A 24763-nucleotide genomic window follows, 5' to 3' on the forward strand; every position below is an offset into this window, starting at 1 on the left:
CATTCCCTACAATTAAGTTTGTTAATAGAAGATAATTCAAGAGCCCTTTGGAGTGCCAGTTATACCTTTCCTGCTTGGCACCATCCATTATATGCTCATTGCTATTCATATCCCTTTGCTCAATAAACTCAAGTATGTGAACCACAAATGCTACTTCTCCATTAACTACAAATAGTGTCTGATGCCACAGGCAAACTCTTAACATAATGATATGTTGTTCCCCAGACTGCTTTCTCCAATACGTAGATGGCCATGAGAAAATGACAATTATTGGACTAAAAGCTCCTTCCTCTCTGAGCTGAGGAGCTTCATTTGCAACCTTTCAATCAACTCCATGAAAATTTGGAAATTAAATCTTTAGGCTTTAAGAGGATAAACTAATGAATGAATGGTACTTGCTGGTTTATGGGGTGGCACACCAATACGAGTGGTGTTCCAACCATGTCAAACTATGATGTTGCACAACTTTTGCTCCAGTAGTAAAGGGACAAATTGGCTACAAAATACACAGTAACTGCACTTTACAATAAATCCTGTGCAGTGCTTTGAGACTTTGATGATGCGATAAAGCACTGTATCAAATACAAGGATTGTTGTTTTCATTATTTATCAATATGAGATGCAAACAGTGGTGTTTCAAATGCTAATTCTGAAATGCTACAAATTCCTACATCTACATTGTTTTGTTCATGGAAAGCAAGGATGTGCTGTTAAAATACTGTAACACTAAATGTAAATCAATTAACCAAATGGCTAGTTAGTACAGAATGGCAGATGTTAACTCATAAACAACATGAGACTTTGGTTGGCATTTGATACAAAACAAGTAAATATATTTCAGTAGTTAACTTTCTGTATGGCTTCTGTCAACTAAGATTACATGAAATGCTACATCACTTTAGGTACAGCACACAGTACTGATCATTTTTGCTTTTTAAAAATAAAAATTGTTGTTTAATTTAACATTACTGTTCTGCATACTTATTTTCATATTCACTTTTAAGGTAAAACACCTGAAATAATATGTGGACTTATAACCGTGCATTAATACCTCCAGACTGGTTTAATTCTATACTAACCGACTCACAGAAATATAGTGACCATACCATGATGCTCAATTTCCTCCTACTCGGTTTTCTGCTAAGTCCTGATGGGAGAACACCCAGGTTTTGACCTTCTCTGAAGCCTGGCTACTTACCCTTCTCAATGACGTTAATCTGTTCAGCATGGTCTTGCAAAGTAACCAGTCTGTTATTAATTCTCAATAAGCTTATAATGTCAAGTCACACTGAAATGAAATCAAACCTAAATACTACAGAATTCTTGAATTGTACACATTATGAAAATTAAAATATGTTTAAGGATCACAGCCCGAAATTAGCAGCATTTCACAATGTGTAACACTATGGCAAGTCTCATATCATGTTATATCTCATCATTATGAAACAGATAATTTCATGCGTAGAGCTTTACAGCACAGAAGATGGCCATTTGGCCCATCATTCCTCGTTTGGTTTTTTGAAAGAACAATCCAATCAGTCCCATTTACCTGCCTTTTTTTTATACCTCTGCAAATTGCTCTTTTTTGAGTATCTATCTTGTTCCCTTTTTAAAGTTAATATGGATTGTGCTTGACCACTATGCCCAGCAGGATATTCCACATCTAACAACTTGGTTAAAAAAATACTCCAAAGCTTCTCCTTTGCTAAACATCTTAAATTGATGTTCTTTAGTCACTGACTCATTGACCAGTGGACATAATTTCTCCTTACTGACTCTTATCAAGACCCCTCATAATGTTAAAAGATGTCTAATAGGTCCTCTGCTCAGCCTTCTCTGTTCTGTTGAAAATAAGTTCAGTCCCTCAAGTCCCCTCCGGTCTCTACATTTAGGTCCAAACTTCTTATCCCTGGTATCTATTTGTAACGATTACATTATATTTATGAACCACAGTGAAACATATTAAAATATTCTCAAAATTATTACATTTATATAATTTATGATTTTTCATATCACCCAATTAATGTTTAAATCAAATTGGAATTGTGAGATTGCAGACCAGAGGTCACAGACCGCACAGTTTAAAAACAAGGATAATCTTTGTATCTGCTATAGTAATTTTCAAGTTGGGATGATGTCTCAAAGTGATTCACAGGATCTTCTATAAAGTGTAGTGACTGCATTTTCTAAGGGTACATGGTAGCCAATTTATGCACAGTAATATCCCACAAACAGCTATGAAGTGAATGACTAATTTTATTTGAGGGACGTTTGGCCAGGCCAGAAGGAGAAACTCCCTTCTCCTTTCAAAATTTACCATAGAATTTTTAACATCTACCTGGTACAACAAGTAAACGTGACCTCAGGTTAATGTCTCATATGAAGAATGGCACCTCTGACAATGCAGGATAACCTCAGCACTTCATTGAAGTGTCAGTCTGGACTGTAAGTTCAAAATCCCAACCCCAACATGTGGCTTGAACCCACAACCATCAGACTTGGAGGCGAGTAGGCTACTGATTGAATCAGACTGACACCTAAACCTTATTGGAGCAGAAAATAGCAACATCCATTGACAAAGGTGGAACAGGAACAAGATTAAGTGTAATTTCTGAGCATTCACTGAAGGTATCCAGTCATCAATATGGAGCAATCATCAACAAAGCTAATCATTTAATGGGCTGGATATCAAGCAAGATGAAATAAGTTATTAAAACCTTATCGAGATCATTGATGAAGCCACATTTGGTGTAATCTATACAGTTGTGGGCACATAACCTTCAATGTGATATTGATGCATTCAACAAAGAGCAATGAGGTTTCCTACCAGAGGATTGAGAATTCTAATGCACAAAGAGAAGCTCCCAGCACTGAAACTGTTCTCATCAGAGAAAGAGAGATTGCAAAAGGACAAGGTTTAGGTCTTTAAACAGGATTAAAAAGATGTCAAAAAGAAGCTAGCTGTAATGAACTAATAAAGTGATGAAGCAGGCTGAATGGGCTGAACATCCTACCCCTATCCATATCTAATTATATTAAATGTTCCTACAATTTCTTTTTGAATGCTTATAATTTTTTTGAATAAAAAACAGTTTAAAAAATGACAGAGTGCATTCTGTTGCTCGAGTAGGAGTGGAGAGGTCCCCAGGCAGATTAAACTGGTTGAGAAGAATTGACCAGACTTCACCATGTGGGCTGGTGGGAATGTATGGTATTTCTTGTTTGTTAATTGGAAGATTATTGAATAATAGAAATGTACAGAAATGATAGAAGTGTTCAGTACTTGACAAGTTTATTCCTCTTGAACACATACGTTATTAATTCATGTCAAATGTAGTACAGTTACCTAAGTTGCATCTCAACTCAACCTGTGAATCTAGGGAGGTCAGTTCTATGTTATCCTTTCTCTACAACCATTTAGCTCATTGAGGGTATACTTGTGACATTTCATAACAGATCACATTGAATCTGTTACAATACCGCAGCATTTCAGAATGTTATTGGAATCGACTGATTTCGGGTCTGAACACCCCTGCTGTTTTGCCACATGTTCGCTGAAAAAAATATTTAGCTGCAATCGCTGTTCAGGCCGAGGAAGGGAAAATGCATTTTTTTTTAATCAGTTATGAGGCAACTGCTACTGCTTTACAATAAGAAAAAAAATCCTTGTACATGACACAGGTGTCTTAGAGGATGTCTCAAAGGCCCTTCACATGATTCACTATAAAGTGACCATGTATTTTGTCAACGAACGCCTACCAGCTGAGTTAAGAGTATCAAACCTGCAGGTGGGAGCAGGGAAATCTTCGGACTCTGGCTTTGAGAGAATGTTATGAAATGCTACAAACTTTCCTCCGCAGTGAACAACATTCACAGCAATATCATTTACGCACTAGTGTTATTGGTTTCTAGTTATTTAGAAAAGAATTTAAAAAAATGAAGACACATCCCATTCCATGATCATAATATTTACACTCAGAGCAGAATGTCCTGGAAAAATACAACAGGTTCACCAGTGAAGATATTAATTAACTGCTTTTCCAGCAGTCTTTAAAAATGAGATAACAAATGCAGAGGCCTATGCAAAACAAGCCACGTACCTGCTACAATGTAGCTTTTATCTAATCTCTATTTTATCAAGTTTTCTTGTTGATACAGAATAATAGAATTGATATACGTTTTATATCAATTATATACAGTATCTAGGAGGCACACCAGCCAAGTATAACTTTAACAATTGTAATCCGATCAGGTTATAGCGATATATTTGTAACACGGCATGTAAGGATTTTTAGTAATAGTCAATAGTTCAGTTTAAATAATTATTCCTTCAACACTGTGACTAATTGTTGCATCAAATCTGTTAAGAAACATCATCATTTTCACCTCAGTACCGGATTTCATGTCTGCTACAAATGTTTCATTCTTAATGAGCACTCACCACACTGGAGGAAAGAAAAAGAGCCAGAAAAGCAACCATTTTTACTGCGTCTCTTTTAATGCTGCATTCATATACCTCACCGTGAATTTCACCATTATATTAAAATATTTCATACGCCACAAAAATACTTGCTGGACACATTGTGAAAACTGGTATCCACTTATTCAAAAGGAAACAATCCTAAAATTCAGGTGAATTTTTTAACCCTCATCTTTGTAATTATGGTATATATCGTAAGAATCTCTCAAATTAGCTATTTAATAGCTTTCTAACTCACTGCAGGGTATCTTTTATTCTAGCCTCACACAAGTTGCTCCACCAGAGAATAATCTTCTGGGTGTACTGAATAATAAACGTACCACATGTCCTTCAATCACCACACCACGGCCCACTGGAACTCTCTTCCAAAATCTCCTCCTGTCCCATCTTCAAACCCCCATAGTATGATATGGTTCTATAACTATGCCTTTGGTTAGCATCTTTCAGTCTCCCTTTTTGGTGTTCACGATTAAATATGCCAAGTGCTTCAAGATGATTATTATACATGAAAGGCTCTAAGCAATGCTTTGTTTGATTCCTGTTCTGGGAAGTGTAATCTTGAGAACGGACCCACATCATATAGCCTTTTGTCTTACAGGCTTTCTTTTCCTCTTTCTCTAGCTTCTAGTTGTCTCCTTACTCACTGCATATCTTTCTTTTTACTGTTTTGTTCCTCTCTATCTTTGCCTGTTCTCTGCTTTTTCCCTTTATCTTGTCTTTCCCTCTGTCCTTGCCAATTCTTGGTATGCAATGTAGCAGAGAGAAAATATTCCAGGAATAATCAAAGGAAATAATGGCATAAGGTACGCAGCATTCCTGATTACTACAGAACAGCTAATGGTACCAGTAATGCCAGTGGTTATTTTGAGGCTGCTTGCAATTCACCACATTGTTCTACAACGCTTCTTTTCTGGAGAGTGATGTATTTTACCTGGAGGATTTTGGGGGGCTAGAAACTGACTTATGTTCCTTAAGACACTAAAGCTATCAAAATAACAAACCGAAAATGTCGTTTATTTCAGGAACTGTTCTGAATGGTGGAACCTGGGTAGATACAGAATTGTAGTTTTAAAACCATCCCCTTTCTTCCCCCCACTCCAGCAAGAGCCAATGTATTGCCAAGTCACAACCTGACATAAGGATTCCACTGTTAGGCTCCGTACGCCTCAGTGTACAATGGAATATTCATCTCAGTCACTCATTAAAATTCAACTGTTCTTGCAAATGGGGGAAGGAGGTCAGCGCACTCTATAATTACAGTGGTATATTTTTGGCACGGAGTGTAAAAAAACAAGACAAAACCAATTTTTAAAATGGGAATTACACACAGCTTACAGCACAGAAGGAGGCCATTCGACCCACTGTGTCCATGCTGGAACTATCTGCTCTAATCCTACAATACGTAATCATTTTCAGACGTCCTCCTAACGCTAAACGCACTGTATATATGTATATTGTATTTTTATTTAAAGGCACGGGAACACCTTTGAAGGAAGTAGAATTATTCAATGTGATGATCAATGCCAAGAGTAAACAAAGGCACTTTGGGAAATTCAGAATTTTGGCATCAAAAAGATTAAAAAATCAAGATTGAACAGAAAATTTAAAAGAGAAGTTTCGACCATTCATTTTAATCAAGATGGCGCCTCAGAGCTAAAAACAAATAGCAGGAGAAACCATTCTCCTGACGTTGCAGGGTGTTCTACCCACAAAGCAGCCATTCACTATTAAGCCCAAAACAGTAACAAATTATTTCCCTGTGATACCAAACATGTTATAAATATTACTTGTATTACTTGTAGTGAACCCAACACATTAATAATATTAATAATAATAAAGGAAGGTTGGCAGAATCAGTACATTCCCAATGATAGCAATTGTCAGAGAACACATGACAATTCCATTTACATAAGTGGCATTCCAAAACACACCTGTAACCCCAGGAACCCACAGAGAATTGGCATGTATTTTGTTTGACATTTGGTTTTGTTACGCTCTCACAGTAACCTTGCAGTTTAGACCTGCCAGTTCTGCATACCAAGCGCTTTCTGATCGCTTTTTGATCGCCTGCAGCTGCATTTAAACCCAGGCAGCTGTTTTGGGCTGAAAAGACAGCACAATGGATCCTTTACATATATTTAACCAATGACACCTTTCTGCAATTTCATCTCTTTTGCGATACCATCAAATACATTCTGTCAGGATCAGGGATAAATGAGCAATCCACTTTGTGACAAACACCTTCATATTAGCATGGGGGATTAGTGTTTATCCATTAATTCTCTCAGTGGATGTGTATAAAACATATTAATTTTTTTCGTAGATTGCTCCAACTCCTTAAAAATATTTTAGTAATGAATTAATGTCTGCTCATTACAGTTTGTTCCAATTCAGTTCAGGTGGCTGCATCTATCAAACTGCTGATTATCAAGCCACACTTCGTGCCCGCACTGTGCAAGCCAAGCCTTTAACACACAAAATAATTTCTGGGTATTACTCCCAAGGAACACAATTCACTATTCACAAAACAATTTTAGTGGGAGCACACATTTACTAGTGGTGTACAGTGTCAGATATGTTTTTGATTGATCATAAAAATAAGATTCAAGGGGATGAGTGCCTTGGTGAGGGATGTCTGGGTTAGGTTTCGCTGCTATTAGTTATCTATTACTGCTCTACATACAGGTAAAGTTATCCATTATTATTAAACTACTTTCAAAAGTATCCGTAAATTGAGAAATAATGGTCACTGCATGGGATCAGATTCTCTTCCAGTCTTGAAGCAAATGAAACCACAGTCGTTAATTCTTCACAATCCTACCTCCTTAATCTGCAGGTCAAGATCTGAAATATGGCCCAAATTGGTAGCTGAAGTAGTGGAACTAAAGACATCCTTGGAAGAGCAGCTATGGGCTCTCAATAGTGATAGAAATTGGTTCTTAAGCACAGAAAATCTGTGCTTCATTAAAGAAATCAGTCATTAAAGCAATCCCATTTTGAGATACNTTTTTTGGTCAATCGTTTTTGATGGCAGCTTGCACTGAATATTATACGAATTAAAACTGAATTCATCAATTCACAGGATATACTGTAAGGTGCTGTGACAGTGTGTATTTTGTGTGTGATGTTTTGGGTGCTGTGTGCATGTGCAGAAATGCTAGAATTTGTCTACATTTGGTGTTTTTCAGCTTCACTTGAAGTACAGCATATAAATTGGGCTTCCTACTCACACATTGCTACACCCTCCTGACAGTGTAAAAACAGCATGAGAGAATGCTAGCCGAATGTTGAAATGGTCTGTGTCCAGGCAAGTTTACAAATAACCTAGCACTGCACTAACTTTCAGATGGTGAGCAGATGAAACAAAATCTCATGGACTAATCAAAAAAACAAGGATATCGATTTCAACAAATGTTTTTTCTGTATGTTTACATGAGTTAAGATTTCTCCAGGAAAGATCCCTTTACTCTTACATGGGCAAGCTCCAGTTCACATGGGCAGATTTACAGTGGGGTAAAGTAACTGGGGAAACTGACTGCCCATATTATTTGCATTTGATACCCGTTCCCTCTGCAAATCACTAACTGAATCCACGTACTTCTTCAGCAATGGGTTAGCCAACTTTGATCAAACAGGCAATTTCATTCACTACAAATTATCTATACCCGTTGACAGGTAAGTGAGAATTAACTTGTCAATACTGGATAGAAGTTTACTTTTTTTTAAATAATTGCTCTCCTTTTTTCAGTCCTCCCATACTCATCACCTGACTTCTTTAATCTCTTAAAGAAAGGCTGTGGTAAGTTTCTCCCAGCCCCTAAGCATAATTCAAATAGGGAGATTGCCTGTCGAACCTTACCTCCATCATTAATCCATCTTACCATACTTCCTCCATTGCAGGCTTGCATCAACCATGGAATGTTAGCTGTGCTAGCTAAATAGGTTTGGCTGTTCTACCCTGCTTTTACTAGAACTAGGGAGAATGCTAAATAGTAACCTGATAAATATATTAAAATGTACATTGTTGTTTCAGTCAGCACTGGTCCAATCACATTTAAGATTTAGTACAATGTTTATTTTCTCCTGATACAGCATTGTCCTTTGCAGTGAAAGGGGGATGTTGACTCGGGTGGGCTCCAGAAATATATTTTTAAATGTTTCGCTACCACAGATATTTTGCAGTCACTAACAAAAGAGCACATTTTGGGTGTAATCATAGAATCAAATAATAATAATAATCCTTGCATTTGATATAGCGCTTTTCACGTCGGGAGGACGTCCCAAAGCGCATCACAGAACACACTGTAAAGTGAATCGACTGTATATTTGTGGGCGAACGCGGCAGCCAATTGCGCACAGTAATGTCCCACAAATAGTACAGGAGGCCATTCAGCCCATCGTGTCTGTACCGGCTCTTTGAAAATAGCTATCCAAATCAATCCCACTTCCCCACTCTCTCCCCATGGCCCTGCAAATTTGTCCTCCCCAAATAGTTATGTACATCTCTCTTAAAAGTTATCAAGTCGGCTTCCACCACCCTTTCAGGCATTTGTAGGATAATTTCATCACTCCACATACATGCCGGGAGTCCTATCTGCCAGAAAAAAAAATATCAACCACTTTACATTTACCTTTATAATCCTGGTTACACCAAACTTTCCTCTGTTAAATATTTTAACATTTTGATCCTCATTATCCCCGAAGGTATAAGAGCCTTACGCGTCCTCCCAAATGTTCCCATTTTCCTTCTGTAAATGAACATAACTGATTCTGACGAATACTCCCATCTGCTACTGTAGTTTCAGACTAGTTTCGGCACCTGAATGCAGCAGAAAAGACTTCATATATTTTTATATACCAAGCATTCTCCGTGCAAAACTATAGCTCGGGCAAGTGGTAATTTCTATCCTGCAACATAAAGATGGGTGCCGGTGTAGCGCAAAGAGCTCTGAGCAAAGGTGACACACAAAATATTAACGTGCCTTTCTCCATCAGGTTCCGATCGGTCTGCTGTGCATTTGCAGTCTTTTTCTGTTTTTTTTAATATGAACAATTTTCGCAATGACCAATTCAATGTTTAACGTAAATTGACTTTTATCACCCCACAAACATGCCAGGAGCCCTATCTGCCAGAAAAAAATATATATAAACCACTTTACATTTGATCAGAACGCACCTTCTTTCCTTACCAAAGGTTAATCAAGTGATCAATTTGGATCGCCAGTAATAGAGACTCATTTTGTTACTATCTGATGAACATAAGCCATGGAAATCCTCACCTGCACATTTGATAGAGAAACACAAACTTGCAATAACGTGTGGAGTCCTGTAGCTCAGTGGTTAGAGCACTCGCTTTGCAAGCAAGACACCTGGGTTCAATTCCAGGCAGGGCGAAACCTTGGGCAAGTTTCCTTACTCCACACATGCCTAATAATAATCCCTCCAAAACCAAAACAATAATAAATTGGTCATTTTCAATCTACGACTGTTTGTGGGACATTGCTGTGCGCAATTGGCTGCTGCGTTCGCCCACAAATATACAGTCAATTCACTTTACAGTATATTCTGTGAAGCGCTTTGGGACGTCCTCCCGACGTGAAAAGCGCTATATCAAATGCAAGGATTATTATTATTATTATAACGTTATGGCTGTGTTGACCCCTTCCCGATTTCCCTGAGGGTGCATTTCACGCCAATGAAATAAAGTCGGTTTGATTTTGTGTGAAAGTGTTTTATTTGAAACAACTTCTAACTTGTCAAATTTGTAAGATGAGACAAATTTCTCCTTGGCTTAAATATATATGTTAAAGTACAGGTACATTTCATTTAGTTGAAGTGAAGTGGCAATGTATAAATATAATCGCATTCAGCAACACATTGGGTGATAAAAATAAACACCAATCTCTGTATTAGTCTTTTCTCTGTTGACATAAACTCACATCTTGTTTCAGTCATAGGATTCTCTATGTAATGTTTCAGGATAAAGTAAAAAATACATTGCAAATGTTTGATTGAGTTTCTGGGCATATTTTATACAGCATCATAGCGCCTTGGGACGTCCTCCCGACGTGAAAAGGGCTATGCAAATATAACTTTATATTGTATAAAGAGTGATTAACATTTTAAATGCACCTTTCCCCCTCTTTAAATGTCTGCATCAACTGCACTATTAGTATAATGATGCATTCCACTTCTACGTAAATGTCATTGATAAAGCCTGTTACTACTTTTTTTTAAAATATCTATATTTTCAAGCAATTCTGGAATCCATTGCCCTCATTATACCAGACACCCCTCGCTTTGCTAAGGCAGCTGGATTGACGAGAGTTGACCACATCCCTCTCGAGTTAGCCACTGTGCCAGTCACTGTGTGGGGTGCAGTGAGTGAGCAGTAGGCTGAGGCTTGTTCATCCCACCCACATGCAGAATGTCAGCGCTGATGGACTAGAAGGCGTGAGCTACACCACTCATATCTATAAACAAATACGTGATCTATTTTTATATCTTGAAGCAGGTTGATGGTGGTAGAATTACATTTTCGATGAGCCTCCCACTAGCCGTTTTAAATTCATGCCCATAGCTCCTGTAAAGACTTGAATCACAAAGAATTCATAGCAGCAGGCAGTGAGAAAAGTGCACTGATAAGTTATAACCCAAGTGATCTTAAGGAGTTCAGCAAACATGCATAGTAGAGAAAATAACAGCAACAACAAAAACATAAACCTTCATCAGACACAGGGCCAGGGAAAGCACATGTGACATGTTATACTTTCTTTTAAAAGTACCTGTCAGATAAAATTAAATCTATCTTCTGACTGTTATGATAATGAAAAGGAACAACTTTCAAGCATTAAGCATTCCCAAACAAATACTGTATTCTGGAATTGAAAGCAGAATGAATGCTTCAATAAAACAGTGGGCCAGGTTGCAGTATATTCCCATAGCATATCTATTCTCCTCACACACATGCACACAGGGTAGAGAGTAGAGGTTTATTGAAGATTACAGGCATAAATAATCTTTGTAATGAGATATTACCCTTTCAAGGGTAATTGTTTTACTTAGTAGACATATAAATCATACACTACTCCTTAAATGATGTACAGTCAGCAGAAGAATGTCATTATTCCCCTCTTTCAACCACTTCATGCTGCTTGGATTTGCTCCTCTCTTTCAACTCCGAGATCTCACCACTTCTTGTTTGCCTGTCCCCATCGCCTTTCTGTGCTTGTAAAACTCTCTCTCCATTATCTTTGCACCTCAGCATCTCACTGTTTCACAATATTTTCCATGTGTACCCAGCATATGCCAAAGCCACACTGTCTGGTGTCAGCTTCAAACCTCAATCCCAACTTTACCTCCCTCTCATGTATACTCAGTCTCAATCTTGCAGCACATTAGGATCTGCCTGCGGGCTAGCCAAGTACCAGTGAAAGCCGTTGGTTCAATTCACTGACACAGGATGCCATATCTGCCCATATCTCACCTTATCACCAATGAGAAAGAGACATAAGCAAACCTAGCAATGAGGGAGTGGGTGGAGTTGAGAGTACGACGATGACAACTTGCATTTATACAGCGCCCTTCATGTGGGGTAACACTTAGGAGCGCTTAACAGTGGAGGAGCTTGACGCCATGCCAGGGACTGTAGATGGAGTTGAAGATGATATCAAGCAGCTGTGTAGGACAGATGAGCACATAACATAATAATAATAATAATCCTTGCATTTGATATAGCGCTTTTCACGTTGGGAGGACGTCCCAAAGTGCTTCACAGAACACACTGTAAAGTGAATTGACTGTATATTTGTGGGCAAACGCGGCAGCCAATTGCGCACAGCAATGTCCCACAAACAGTCGTAGGTTGAAAATGACCAATTTATTATTGTTTTGGGTTTTGGAGGGATTATTATTAGGCTCTGTGTGGAGTAAGGAAACTTGCCCAAGGTTTCGCCCTCTGCCTGGAATTGAACTCAGGTCTCTCGCTTGCAAAGCGAGTGCTCTAACCACTGAGCTACAGGATTCCATAGCACATGGACGACATAGCAAAGAACTCCTGAACGAGCTGTGTATGAGGTATGGAAGATATTTAGTTGAGAGCTGTAAAAGATACTTTCCTTTGATGAAGATTGCACACAATAGGTAAGTTATGGCTCTGAAGCTTTGAGGGTAATTACTCGATGGTAAATACAATGCCGTTCGTTGACAAATAAAATATTTTTCAACCCAATTTGATACCATCTGAAATCCAACATTCAGCAACAAGTCAGGCATTTTGATTCTTTTTTAACATCTGATTGTTTTGAAGCAGTCCTTTGTTGAAGAATACCTTCTAGATGTTAATCATCAGAAAAACATTTACAGTGTTCACTCTGCAGCTTGAAATCAATGAAAATCCACCGACTAATTCTTATCAGACTCCGAAGCAAAACAGATGCAAGAAAACAATAATCTTATCTTAATAATGTGGAACGATGAGCACCCACCATTATAGGCACACTGCAAAGTTCTGATATGATAATCATTTCATCAGTTATTCTGCATATTCAAATAATAATCGTGAAGCTTCCGTTTTAACAATTAGTAGGGAATAAGGTAACACTGCTCAAATAAAATGGCATGAAATGTGGTCACAATTCAAACACTGATACACACGGCACAAACCTAGGAATAGATGTTCAGAATACGTAAGCAAAAGAAGAGAGGTACATTTTTAAGGTTACTTTGCCAAGCAGCTCCTGCTGTTTCTCGGCAAATGGGCGTGATGCATGAGATCGAGTTCTTAAGAGTCCTTGTTCTAAGTACTGCATTTAGGCTTCCCAAACTCTACAATAAGGGAACAACACCCATCCTTCGAATCAAACGTTAAACCGAGATGCTGTCTCCAGCTCAGCTGGACATTAAAGATCCCATGGCACCATTCGAAAAGAGAAGGGAGTTTCTCCTGGTGTCCTGGTCAGCAATCTCTCAAAATAAGATTTGGTCATTCATTTCATGGCTGTTTGTGGGACATCGCTGTGTGCAAATCGGCTGCAGCAATCACCTAGAAAATACGTAGCCACGCCATGTCCTGTGAAGAGCTTGGGGATATCTTCTTGAAGTTATAGGTGCTACACCAAATTCAAGGATTATTATTAAAAAAGCAAGGTTCATTAATATTAACAATGGCCTTCGTTCCATCTCTATCATGCATGTAAGGCTTTATCAGGCAGTTCTGCTTTTACTATCTCTATCGAGTGGCAAAGGCCTGGCAAAATTAGTTTCACTAAGAGTCAGGTTAGCATTTAAGATGGGTATTTTATACATGGATCCAGGGATTGAATGCTGGAACTGCCGGGCTACCTGTTGAGGTACAAAAATTTTATAAAATTTGCATTTACAGGAATAGTTGGGCAAAATTCCATGCAAGGCAGAGGACATACAGCATTGTGTTAACACATGTGGGACCAGGTTGTGAATACATCCCAGATTGGTGGATGAAAATTGTATGTCTCTGTTAGTTGCAATGGTGATATTTGGGAGGACTTAGCCCAGTTAGAAAATATTCAACAATAAGCAGCATATTCAGAATTTCAAGATAAAGATTTCCATTTCTTTGAGAATTTTGCTCCATTCAATATAGCACCTCAGTAACAGAGGGAAAAGGCATCAGCATCAATCTCCAAACGTCCAGGTTACATCATGCCTAATGGTCAAGCAACACCTTTGTCAAGCTTTGCTAGCCTTAGCCTTGCAACACTCATGTGGTGGAGTTGGAGAAGCCCTATGCACTACTGATACTGCACTGGAGATATCTATGCAGCGTTTGAGAAGCCGTGAACCAAGGATGCAGTGCTGCACAGGTCCATGCACCAGAATGCCTTGGCTTTGCTGGTTAGATGGAAAAAACATACATTCCAGGGGTAAATGCAGGAGGGATAGGAAAATAATATCACGTACATTTATTACATCCTTGTACTGAAACATTAAATGGGATCGAATAGCCTTCACATGCGAGAAACATGAATGATATTAGTAATGCTGATGACTGATGCCCCAAAGCAAGGATTGTAGAAAACAGATGACGATGTATTGGGAAATATTGACTGCAGTTTGGGGGCCACATGGTAAATTGGCTCCCGCCCGCGGGCTGTACATTCAAATCCTGTTTACATGTAATGGGCATGAATGGATGGGCAAAAAAGTGGCATCTAGCAGAGTGAGAATATCATTATCCCTAACCAGCAAAGCCCATTTCCACTTTTCAATCATGAAATGACACCTAACAGTGTTCCAGAGGCACTCTGTGATTCATTTTGATGAATAGTCCAAACAATGCCAGCTATCTGCTGCTGAATAAATATTCAAATAGTTAATTCACAGGGAAATTTGATGCAGCCCAAAATTCAATGGTTGTTTCCTCCAACAGTAAAAATGAAAGCTTTTTTGGATTAGCTGATTGAGTTGGTGAAGCCATTTACCTTAAGAGAAACAGCTATACAGATTGGAAGATCCAATGATTGATTCAAGGTCTGTGTTGAATTAGCTGAGCTCAGCCAGGCTGACAGTGGGTACACCATAATTGGTGTCAGCGCCCTTTTTTTTGTCTAGGGAGAGAATTTTCGGCCAATGTCTCAAATCTTGATTATTATCCAGTGTGGATGTCAGGTGAGGACAAGATCAAGACACCCTGTCAACCCTTGCTGCCAACTCTCACAGGTGAAGAATGTCTACTTGGCCAAAGTCCTCTAATAATTTAACAGCAGTCAATAGTTTTCCCCGCTCTCTCCTAAAGGCATGGATTCACGCTGAGATACACCTCCACAGGCACTGATTCTCTCCAACGTTTCAATCAAAGGCCATTCTATACATGCAACGTAAAGTTTCAGAGGGCGATCAACTATGGGTAGGAGAGATGGAGAAGAGGGAAGGGATAGCACAGCTAAGCCTGATCCTGTTCTCATTATATCTGTAAGTGAATATGTCTGGCAAGGGTCACCGATAGCGTTCAGGAGAGGTAACCTTGCTGGTTCTATTCCTCTCTTAATCCTGCTGCTGCTCAGAATGAGAGCAGCTCACTGCTTTATGGACAAGCTGTTGTAGCTGCACCAAAGTTTGTGATGCTGTAATATCCTAACAGGAACTCTTCTACAGAGAGAGCTGTGGCCGGTCTGTAAATTGCTGGAAGAAAATGCAGTAAAGCCAACTGTGCGTGTTTACACTATAATAATGAATCACCTACCTGTTAACACTGGGCTCTTTAGGATAATTTATTAGCAAATGTATTCTAGTTCCAAGTCAATATATAGAAACCAAACTTTTGTTACATTTAAGATCTAATACATAAACATACATAATCAGAGCTTACAAGATAACAAATGTGGAATGGGACAAAACAATCTTAAACGGACAGTTCTGACAAAATAGTCTTAAAATCTTCATTTCATTCAATATTTTCACATTATTTCTGTTATGGCAGAAATAAAGATTATTCCAAAAAATTGCTTTATAGTAAAACTAAATAATGGTCTTTAAAAAACACAAACCAAAACGCTTCAAACAGATCAAATGGTAGCTTTTAAAAGGAAAAGCGACAGGAAGGAAAAACATTAATTTTAAGATGAAAGATTTTAATACAATGGAACTTTAAAGTGAAGACTTTGTGCCTTCAAGATCCAATTCATTGCCCAGTTCATTCCAATCAATCTTTTATTCCTCCATATCTTAATGTAACATGACATAGGTAACAAATTGGAAACTGATCTGAAATGTAACTCACTGGCTGATGTATCATCTTGAGAAAATATTAAAAGGACATTGCCTTCATGAAAAGGTATGTGGCAAACCTTTTCCCTTGAGAGCTGGAAGGGAGTGGCAAAACCACAACAGCTAATGGATCTTTTAACATGATTATATTATGCTGAGGTGATAATTTTTCCATCATCTTGTTTCCATCAGCATATTTTTAAAGGAATAGAAGAAATGTGTCAAACACTTGTCACGAAGATGATAGCCCTTCAAAAAAAATGTATCTGATTTTCTTTACAAGTTCAGTTTACCAAAGAATTTAAGTCACAGAATCTCAGCATAAACTGCAAAATCTGTAAACATACTTACTTTGGATAAAAAAATCTTGGAAACTTACTTCTGAATTTGAAACATTTCCAGTTAAACATTCCTTTGTATTTAGACAATGCAGATTGACTTTGTGAGAAGCACTGCACTGTGAAAGACTGAACTTAAATCAACTTTCATTCTGCGACGTGCCAAATTTATAACATTTGAGAGCGCAATATCGCTTTAAAAAAACGAGACGTGAAATGAAAGAACGATTAAATAAGACAGGTAATAAAATTCTTACCTTCAGTGAATCAAAGCAGGCAATAACTCGACCGTTTTCAACATGGCAACTTCGTGAAGGATGAGCAAACTTGCATTCCGCATCAGACCGAGAACAAGTCCCTCTCTGGTATTCTCTACACACTTCTAACGTCAGCCATTTTGTGTCACGGACCATAGAAACATTCACAGCCATATTAGAAAACTGAAAGGATATGTGGGTAACTGAATCCCTCTTTTTTAAGAACAGTTCTAGTTTAGAAAAGTGTATAAAAGTAAGTTAAAATTATAACTTAACAAATAAATTTGTTCCTTTGGTAAAAAATATATTTCTTTTCAGCACTTAGGTTTCATTTAGTGAGATTGCTCTGCAGAAACATGACATCAGCCTAAAGCCAACTTTAAATTAAAAACTCATCACGCGATGATCGGGCATCAATTAATGGGGCAGACCCTTTAGATGTGCATTGGCAGAAAAATCTAGCCTTTTGTACCAAGTGACAAAGTTACTCGTAGGTAACAGCAGCCTGTCGGTGGAATTCCGTGCTCTTCAGTTACTGGTTTTGATTATTCTGGCGTAACCGTATGCTTCTGGCACTGCTTCAGCTTACAGTTAAGCTTCACTCCTCTTGAGGGAAATTTTTCTTCTATTCCCAGGTCTCTGCATTAACTGCTCACAGGCGATTTGAAAAACAAGGACGATGATGAAGTAGAGGGGAAAAAATTGAATACTTGCTGTGGAACGTCAAAAGGCTGAAAAACTGAGTGTGCAGCACAAGGATAAAGGTGATCTGTCGTCTCTATAAGAACTGCTGTAAGCAACGGCAAAAGAAAAAAAAAGCACACAGACAGCCCTAGATAGAAATCCAAGCAGCAGAATCTTCAGGAAAGGCACTTTTCAGCAACCTGTGGGAAAAGAAAACAAGATATAAGAGAAGGGGGAAAAAAAACAGACACAAAGACATTAAACCTTTCCTTTACAATGTTAAATTTGCACAACTTGAGCAATATGCCACGAAACATTCAGATACTGACAGTGCAGCATAGTGCAGTCAGCCATTGTAGATTAAAAAAGGGCCATTTCCCCTCCTGAAGCTGCGCATGGTAAAGGGAAGAACCAATTGAAATTAGCTTTGCAGTGAGAGCCTGGGCACTTGCCCAATAAAAAGGATTGTCTCATATTGATTCACTCTGGCAGACATTCATTGCTATGCCCACTGCACAGAAAATGCCTCAGTCTGATGCGGCTGCTTCTGCTGCATCAGGGAGATGTACAGTACAGTGGAAGGTTCAAATCCTCCCTGTTTTCGTGGTGTAAATAGATCTGCCTGAGCGGCAATGCTCACTCTTCCCTTACAACCGTACGCGCTCTTCAAAACGGTTAAATCTCAGAATCACATCAGCTGCAGCTGGGAAAAAGAGTTTGCTCCGTGCGGTTCCGTAAAATGTCTAACTGTTTATGGCTGAATGCCACGATCAGAGTGCAGCCAGACAGTGTTGAGATGTAAAATGTAACAGGGTGTGGTAAGCAAACAATGCAGTGGCTACTGCAAAAAAAGAGGCAAAATAAAGATCTTCTTCCTGCTCATAATTAACAAGATGCATCAAATTCAAGGCGGACAGTATTACACGTCGAGCTGTGTAGACATACAAATAATTGGCTATGCCAGTCAGTCAGATAAAGAAAATGCAGCATAGCAATTCACTGCAGCCTTATATTCACAGCCATGCATCTTGAAATACAAGCACGATTTATTTCAGGGAATGAGGGTATTATTTTGATGTTAAAAAAATTAAATCATATTTAATTGTAAATCCAGTAACACCTACGACTGCTAACTGGTCCAAAATAAAGCATCGTTGACGGGAATTCTTTTCAGACTGATCTGATTGCCGTGCACAGATATGGTAAAGAACTGAGCTGCAGCCAAGTGTACACAAAGGGAAACGGTGGAATTCCCAGGCTGTTCCACAAGTGAGGAGGACCTGGTAATTCATCACTGACTTGTAAAGATCCATCTAATGACTGCAGTAGGTGGGGTATTCCTCAGATTCCCCCATTCTCTGATATGTTTGTTCAATATGAAATAGAAAAACATGCAAAATATTTTTGTTTACTTTTTTATCATTTTCTATAAAGTGAGCATTTAGCAGGGGATGGGGCCGGTGATTTTTTTTTACTTCCCATGATGACAAGCACCAATTCCCCAGCACCCTCAAGCATGGGGGAGAGGATTTGTGATGACTGCCTTTGTACACAGGAACACTCAGCAGCGTGTATTTTAAAAATGGTAGTTTCAGAGCTTCATATTCAATTACAGAAATATGAAAGATAACAATTTATTAATTATTATTAATAATAATAATAATAATCTGATATGAGTAAATAGTAAAACAGAATTAACAAGATGTTACTTCTTAAAACATCGGGAGACTTGGCAAGGCAAAGAGATGGGAGATTATGCGGTTTAAAATGTGGCATGTGATGTGATTGAATTATTATTGCTGGTGAAGATTATCAGCACTTTGAGGCATCCTCCTGACATGCAATGTAAATGTAAATTGTATCACATTACACTCTGCATTATTTGCAATGTTTTCCATTTTAAACTGAGTCAGACACAGTAACCTGAACAGGGATTCAGGAGAGCTACACAGCTGTGAGGAATGTAACTGTGGGAAGGGTGGATGGAGTATGGCTGAACATGACCCAGCAAGTTTCAAAAGTACTTCAGGGTAAAACCTAGAACAAAAAAAGGGCATTTAACCCATCAAACCCATTCCTACCGCAAGCCACACAAATCTCATCATATTACTGACTCCACACCTTCAATTTCCTGGAGAAAGTTCTGCATTGATGCCCAAAGGCAAACAATTGAAATGTCTAGAATATTTACTAGTCTTCCACACCACTAATATCCAAGCCCAACTCTCTCACTCTCACCACACGTTCAGCAATTTGGAAACCAATATGTGATGTGGAGCACTTGCTCTTCTTAGGCTGTCCCTATCCATGTAACATCCAATTCTGCCCCAACCAGAAAATGATCCAGTTCCAATTTTGAAACAGTTAATCAGCACAGCATCAGCTGGTTGTACTGACAGTCTTGTTTTATATAAACATTAATTTGCAAGGGGGGAAAAAACAATGTCTTCAAATCTCACTTGACATTAGCGAAACTTAAACCTATGCCTCCATTTTGATAATCATGGCAAGTAACCAGCAGATCAAAATCATCTATTCCTCTTAGCATCTTAAAAGACCTAAACCATGCTCAACTCAATCTTCTGTTCTCCAGTGAACGCAAGTTCGGCTCTGAAACCTTTCTGAAACTGAGTTCCACAACAATCCTTGTGCTCTTCTCTGAATCTTCTACAAAGCATTAAGTTTGTAAGGTGTCCGAAATTCAATACAGAGGGATTCCCTGAAGTCTGGTAAATTTGGTGTGGATGGTGGGAGCTTATAAATAGATATGCAGTGAAATGTCTTTTGTTTCAAATGAAGCCTCACCAGTGATCTGCTCAAGGTTAGAACGTTTTGACTTGTACGCAAATGCCCTCAAAATGTATCCTAGTATTTGATGAGTTTTATTGACTGGAACTTCACAATAGCTGGAATCTGTCAGTGAGTGATCAATAAAGAGACATATCAGTCCGCAATTTAGTAGCTGAGACTTACAAATCAGGGAGCTACAAACACAGGCGTCATACCACTCGTGTTTGAGGGGTAATGTAAAGGGAGGGGCAAAGAACGATCAGAGAGCAGAAGCTGGCAGAGGAAGCCATCACCGGCGACGCTTGAAAGAGGATTAGCTACAGGAGACTTAACGTTAGCTGCATGGGCAATATGATGAGACCAGAGGCATGTGTGAGAGGGGAGATACCCAGAGAGGCGAGCAAGATGTTTTACCCACTCTTTATTACACTCGGTCATGATTGGAAACAATCTCAATAAAAAATTCAAGTATACAGCTCCATAACCACGATATAGAAAACAAGTTATAGTGAGCACCAATTTATAGAAGCCATTTCAGATTTGGAGCTATAAGCAGTGCAAATTGCACAAGAGGTTGTTTGAATTTGGTGAATGTTACAGGGAGAGTCAGTATAATATACAGTAGATCTCTGTTACACTTTGCAGGATACATTATAAGGTTGGGAGTAAATAAAATTTCAGCCGGCTTTATAACAGCAATTAAGATCAGCCGCTGGCTATGACAGATTTCAATGACGTGATGTTGGGCTTTTGAAATTTTGTTGGAATCCACAACGCAATTGTGGTAAATCTGCATTCTAATGGAGTATGTTATAACACTGTTCAAATGTATGAACATCCTCCATTTTAGAAATAGATTTTACTCTTTCACAATTTCAATGCTTGTCTGTTTGTGGGATATTGCTGTGCGCACGTTGGCTACTGTCTCACCTACAAAGTATACAGTCAATGCACAATACAGTATAATATGTGAAGTACTTTGAGGTGACCTTCTGACGTGAAAGGCACTATCTTTTTTAATTATTTGACTAACAATGCATTTGGAGAGGGATAAATTCTTAAATACAAGTTGATCAAGTGAAACCAATGTCGCATGACAAGTACAATGCACTTGTCTTTGTTTGGGATATTTTGAAAAAATGTTACCAACTGTTCCTCATGTAGGACAATTGGTCATTTGAATGCCAAGGTGAATGTGAGTGGGGTATCGCTGCGCTCAAATTGGCTGCTGAGGTTCACCTACAGATACACAGTCACTACATTTTACAACACAGCCTGTGAAGCACTTTGAGAATAATAATAATCCTTGCATTTTATATAGCGCTTTTCACGTCTTCTAGACGTCTCAAAGCACTTCACAGAATAGACTGTAAAGTGAATTGACTCTACATTTGTGGGCGAAATGTGGCAGCAAATTGCACACAGCAGTGTCCCACAAACAGTCGGGGATTGAAATGACCAAATTTTTTTTTTGAGGGATTATTATCAGGCGTGTGGAGTAAGGAAACTTGCCCAAGGTTTCACCCTGCTGCGAATCGAACCCAGGTCTCTTACTTGCAAAACGAGTGCTCTAACTGCTGAGCTACAGGACCAAACACAAGGATTATTATTATAAATGCTATTTTTTTCCCTCAAATTATGGCATTTCCTCACAACATGAAATCTACTGGCTTAATGAGTGAAAAAGGTACCAGCTACCCAGAGTTATTGAGTGGTTGTCTTCTGAATACAAAAACAACATGCACTTAAACAGCGCTCTCCATGCAGGGTAGCGTCTCATCCTATTTACTCCATAAAAGCACTCGCAAGGATTCTGCACTTTTGATCACCTTGGGATTTTTACTGCACTGGTGATGCAGCAATATCCAGTGATATGGGTTCGGCGGTTCTGTGGTCTGGACTCAGTATGCAGATCCACACAAGGGAATGGATGGAGATGCTAACTTTATAATGTTGGCTCACAGCAGAGCAGATCTATGCCTCTGCTAAATCAGCCTGTCGCTCAAACAGTAACAAAGAAATTTTTGATTTAAAATCCACCTAGAAGTGCCAGTAGGCAGCAACACTGGGAAAAAGTAGAAGATTAAAGCCCATCTCTGGATGATAATATCATACATACACCACTGAGTTGGCATTGGCAAAACACTTTGGGTTTGCTTTGCTCTATTGATTAAGCGCTCCGAGACACCATCTGGTGTGACGGGCACTATATAAATGCAAGTTGTTGCTGTTGATGATGATGATTTGTAAATGTCACCTGATATTGCTCGTCATCTAAAGGTTGGATTTCAATCGTTCAACAAGATAAATGGATCTTACATGGAGCTGGCGGTTACTGTTGATGCTCCATTACTCATGTAGCTCCATGTCGCGTTATGTAAAACATAGAGTAATCAACAAGTCCCAAGGCTACTTTTCACTTTTTGTACACAGGTTCCAGTCCAGGAGGGAGGTCCCCATTTACCTCCTGGACCTGTGTGAATGTTCACACAAACATGTTAAGCTCCACGTAGATAAATAGGAAAGCAGAGTTTATTTAAAAAAAGAGAAATCTCATTACGTAAACATTCTACCCATAAAATATACAGTCAATTCACTTAACAGTATTTTCTCCTTGAGACATCTTGAAGACTTGATGAGGCACTATATTAAATGCAAGTATTATTATTATTGATTAAAAAGACTTTCAGTCCGATAATCAAAGCTGAATTCACCCAGTTTATTGGGGATAATGTGCTGGCTTGTACCTTTCTGAGCCTAGATAGGCTCAGTTACAAAGAATACTTGCTCTGACATGTGCATAAATCTTAGCACATGGACAGTAAGATTCTACACATATGCTGCCAGAGACACACGGTCAAAAATGTTCCACCAGAGGGGGAAGAGAGCTGCAAAATGCTTGCTATAGCTAGTGTCAATGTGTACAGATCCTGACATATTTTATGCAATCTCAGAGGATAAAACCCAATTCTTCAAAAACACTCAGGTCTTTCGCACCATCATCACTTCGAAACTTCTTTGAAACGCCAAAGATACATAATTACACAGAATGGCTAGTTCAGTCTTCTGCATTTAAAAGGACAGCATAACCACATCATGAACATTTTCAGAGCAAATATGAAATGACACCAACAATCACATTATCGTGCACCCCCCCACCCCCATTTACAAATGACTGTTTTCCTAATCTAGTCTGTGTTCCACTATTGCTTGAGATTGCAAATGGGCTGCATCAGAAACTGTTGATAAAGTCTAAAATGATTTGAGTGTAAAATAATATGAACAGATTCAACTCTGACCATAAAATCGTGAGGTCAGTCAACCCTTAAGGGAATCGAGTGTTTGACACGCCCAATCTGAACTGCAGTGTATAGTGAGGTTGGGGAGGAGGATAAAGAGAGATCAGCTGTATTTATTCTAATCAGGATCAAATTTTCCATTGATCAATAAACACCTAACTGCTGGTACAGTAGTAACTAAAACTTGGAAACATGGCAGCAAGGCACAAGTTTCAGGATTCTTGTTTCAAGCAAAAATCTGCTGTTATAAAATTCCTAACCAGTAATACATACATGCTACTTAACCTTCAAAGTATTGTGCAATCCTAATTTTTTTAAAGTAAATGTGTTGCTTATAACCTTCTTCACAAACCCAAGATACCATGTTGGCCAAACAAAATACCTTCAAAGCAATCACAGAAACAAGTTTTACCTGAACACAGAGGGCAAAGAGATTAAACTTTGCATATAGCAGCTGGCTTTATCTCCAAGCCACTGTTCTATTTATTTACTTTTGACTCTTTCAGCTGGACTTTCTGTCCACCTCTCCTGACTTTGCCCTAACATGAAAGGCTGTACACAGAATGAGTCTTGTGAGGGTAGAAACAAAACAGTGCCAGTATGTCAGTGAGGCACTGTCCATATCCTAGACCTGCAAAAGACAGAGACCCATAGTACAGGCACAGCTGCTTCCAGCTACTGGTGACTAGTTTGCTTCTGCATTCAGAACATGGGAGGAAGGTGACATTCCTTGTACACTACACCCTTTATTTAAATGGTTCCACTAGAATTTTAATGTGCTTTTACTCCTTAAAGGGCATTGTTTGTTAAAACATATATTTTACAAACATGCAGGACTAGGTAACTAAATCATTAGAGAACTGATTCCCTATTCCTATGTCTTGCCTAACCTAACCCATGATTTTAAAGCATGTCCCCCTCAATCTTTTTCTACTTAGCCTCTCCTCTTAATTCGTACCTCAAAATCCCCAAAACAACCTTGTTGCTTTTATCCTGAACTCTCTTGAGCTGAACACAGACCATGTGGGAAATGGGCTCAGCCTGCAGATGGAAATTAACACGCAGGCTCTGTTGTCTGCTTAGTTCGTGAAGAACCACCTCTGGTAGGAGTGCAGAATTATCTCTCATTAAAACAAAATATTTTTAAAATTGTTGCATGGACTGAAATTT

The 24763-nt window shown here is 38.7% G+C and overlaps 1 protein-coding gene across 16 annotated transcripts in view; it reads right to left on the bottom strand.

Moving 5' to 3' along the window:
* The window catches only part of mbnl3 (muscleblind-like splicing regulator 3), a 92223-nt gene that overhangs the window by 32637 nt on the left and 34823 nt on the right, over positions 1 to 24763 (bottom strand). For 15 of the 16 annotated variants that reach the window (XR_006085509.1, XR_006085508.1, XR_006085506.1 and 12 more), the window contains exon 2: positions 16821 to 17704. Coding sequence is in view for 13 of the 16 variants with exons in the window: in XM_042340851.1 (XP_042196785.1) it covers positions 16821 to 16994 (174 nt within the window). In the remaining 3 variants the exon portion in view is untranslated. Of the gene's footprint in view, positions 1 to 16820; positions 17705 to 17833; positions 17875 to 24763 lie in introns of those variants that run through there. The other variant, XM_042340852.1, reaches the window with a different exon arrangement.

The sequence above is a fragment of the Callorhinchus milii genome, unplaced genomic scaffold (assembly GCF_018977255.1).
Source record: "Callorhinchus milii isolate IMCB2004 unplaced genomic scaffold, IMCB_Cmil_1.0 Scaffold15, whole genome shotgun sequence".
NCBI lineage: Eukaryota > Metazoa > Chordata > Chondrichthyes > Chimaeriformes > Callorhinchidae > Callorhinchus > Callorhinchus milii.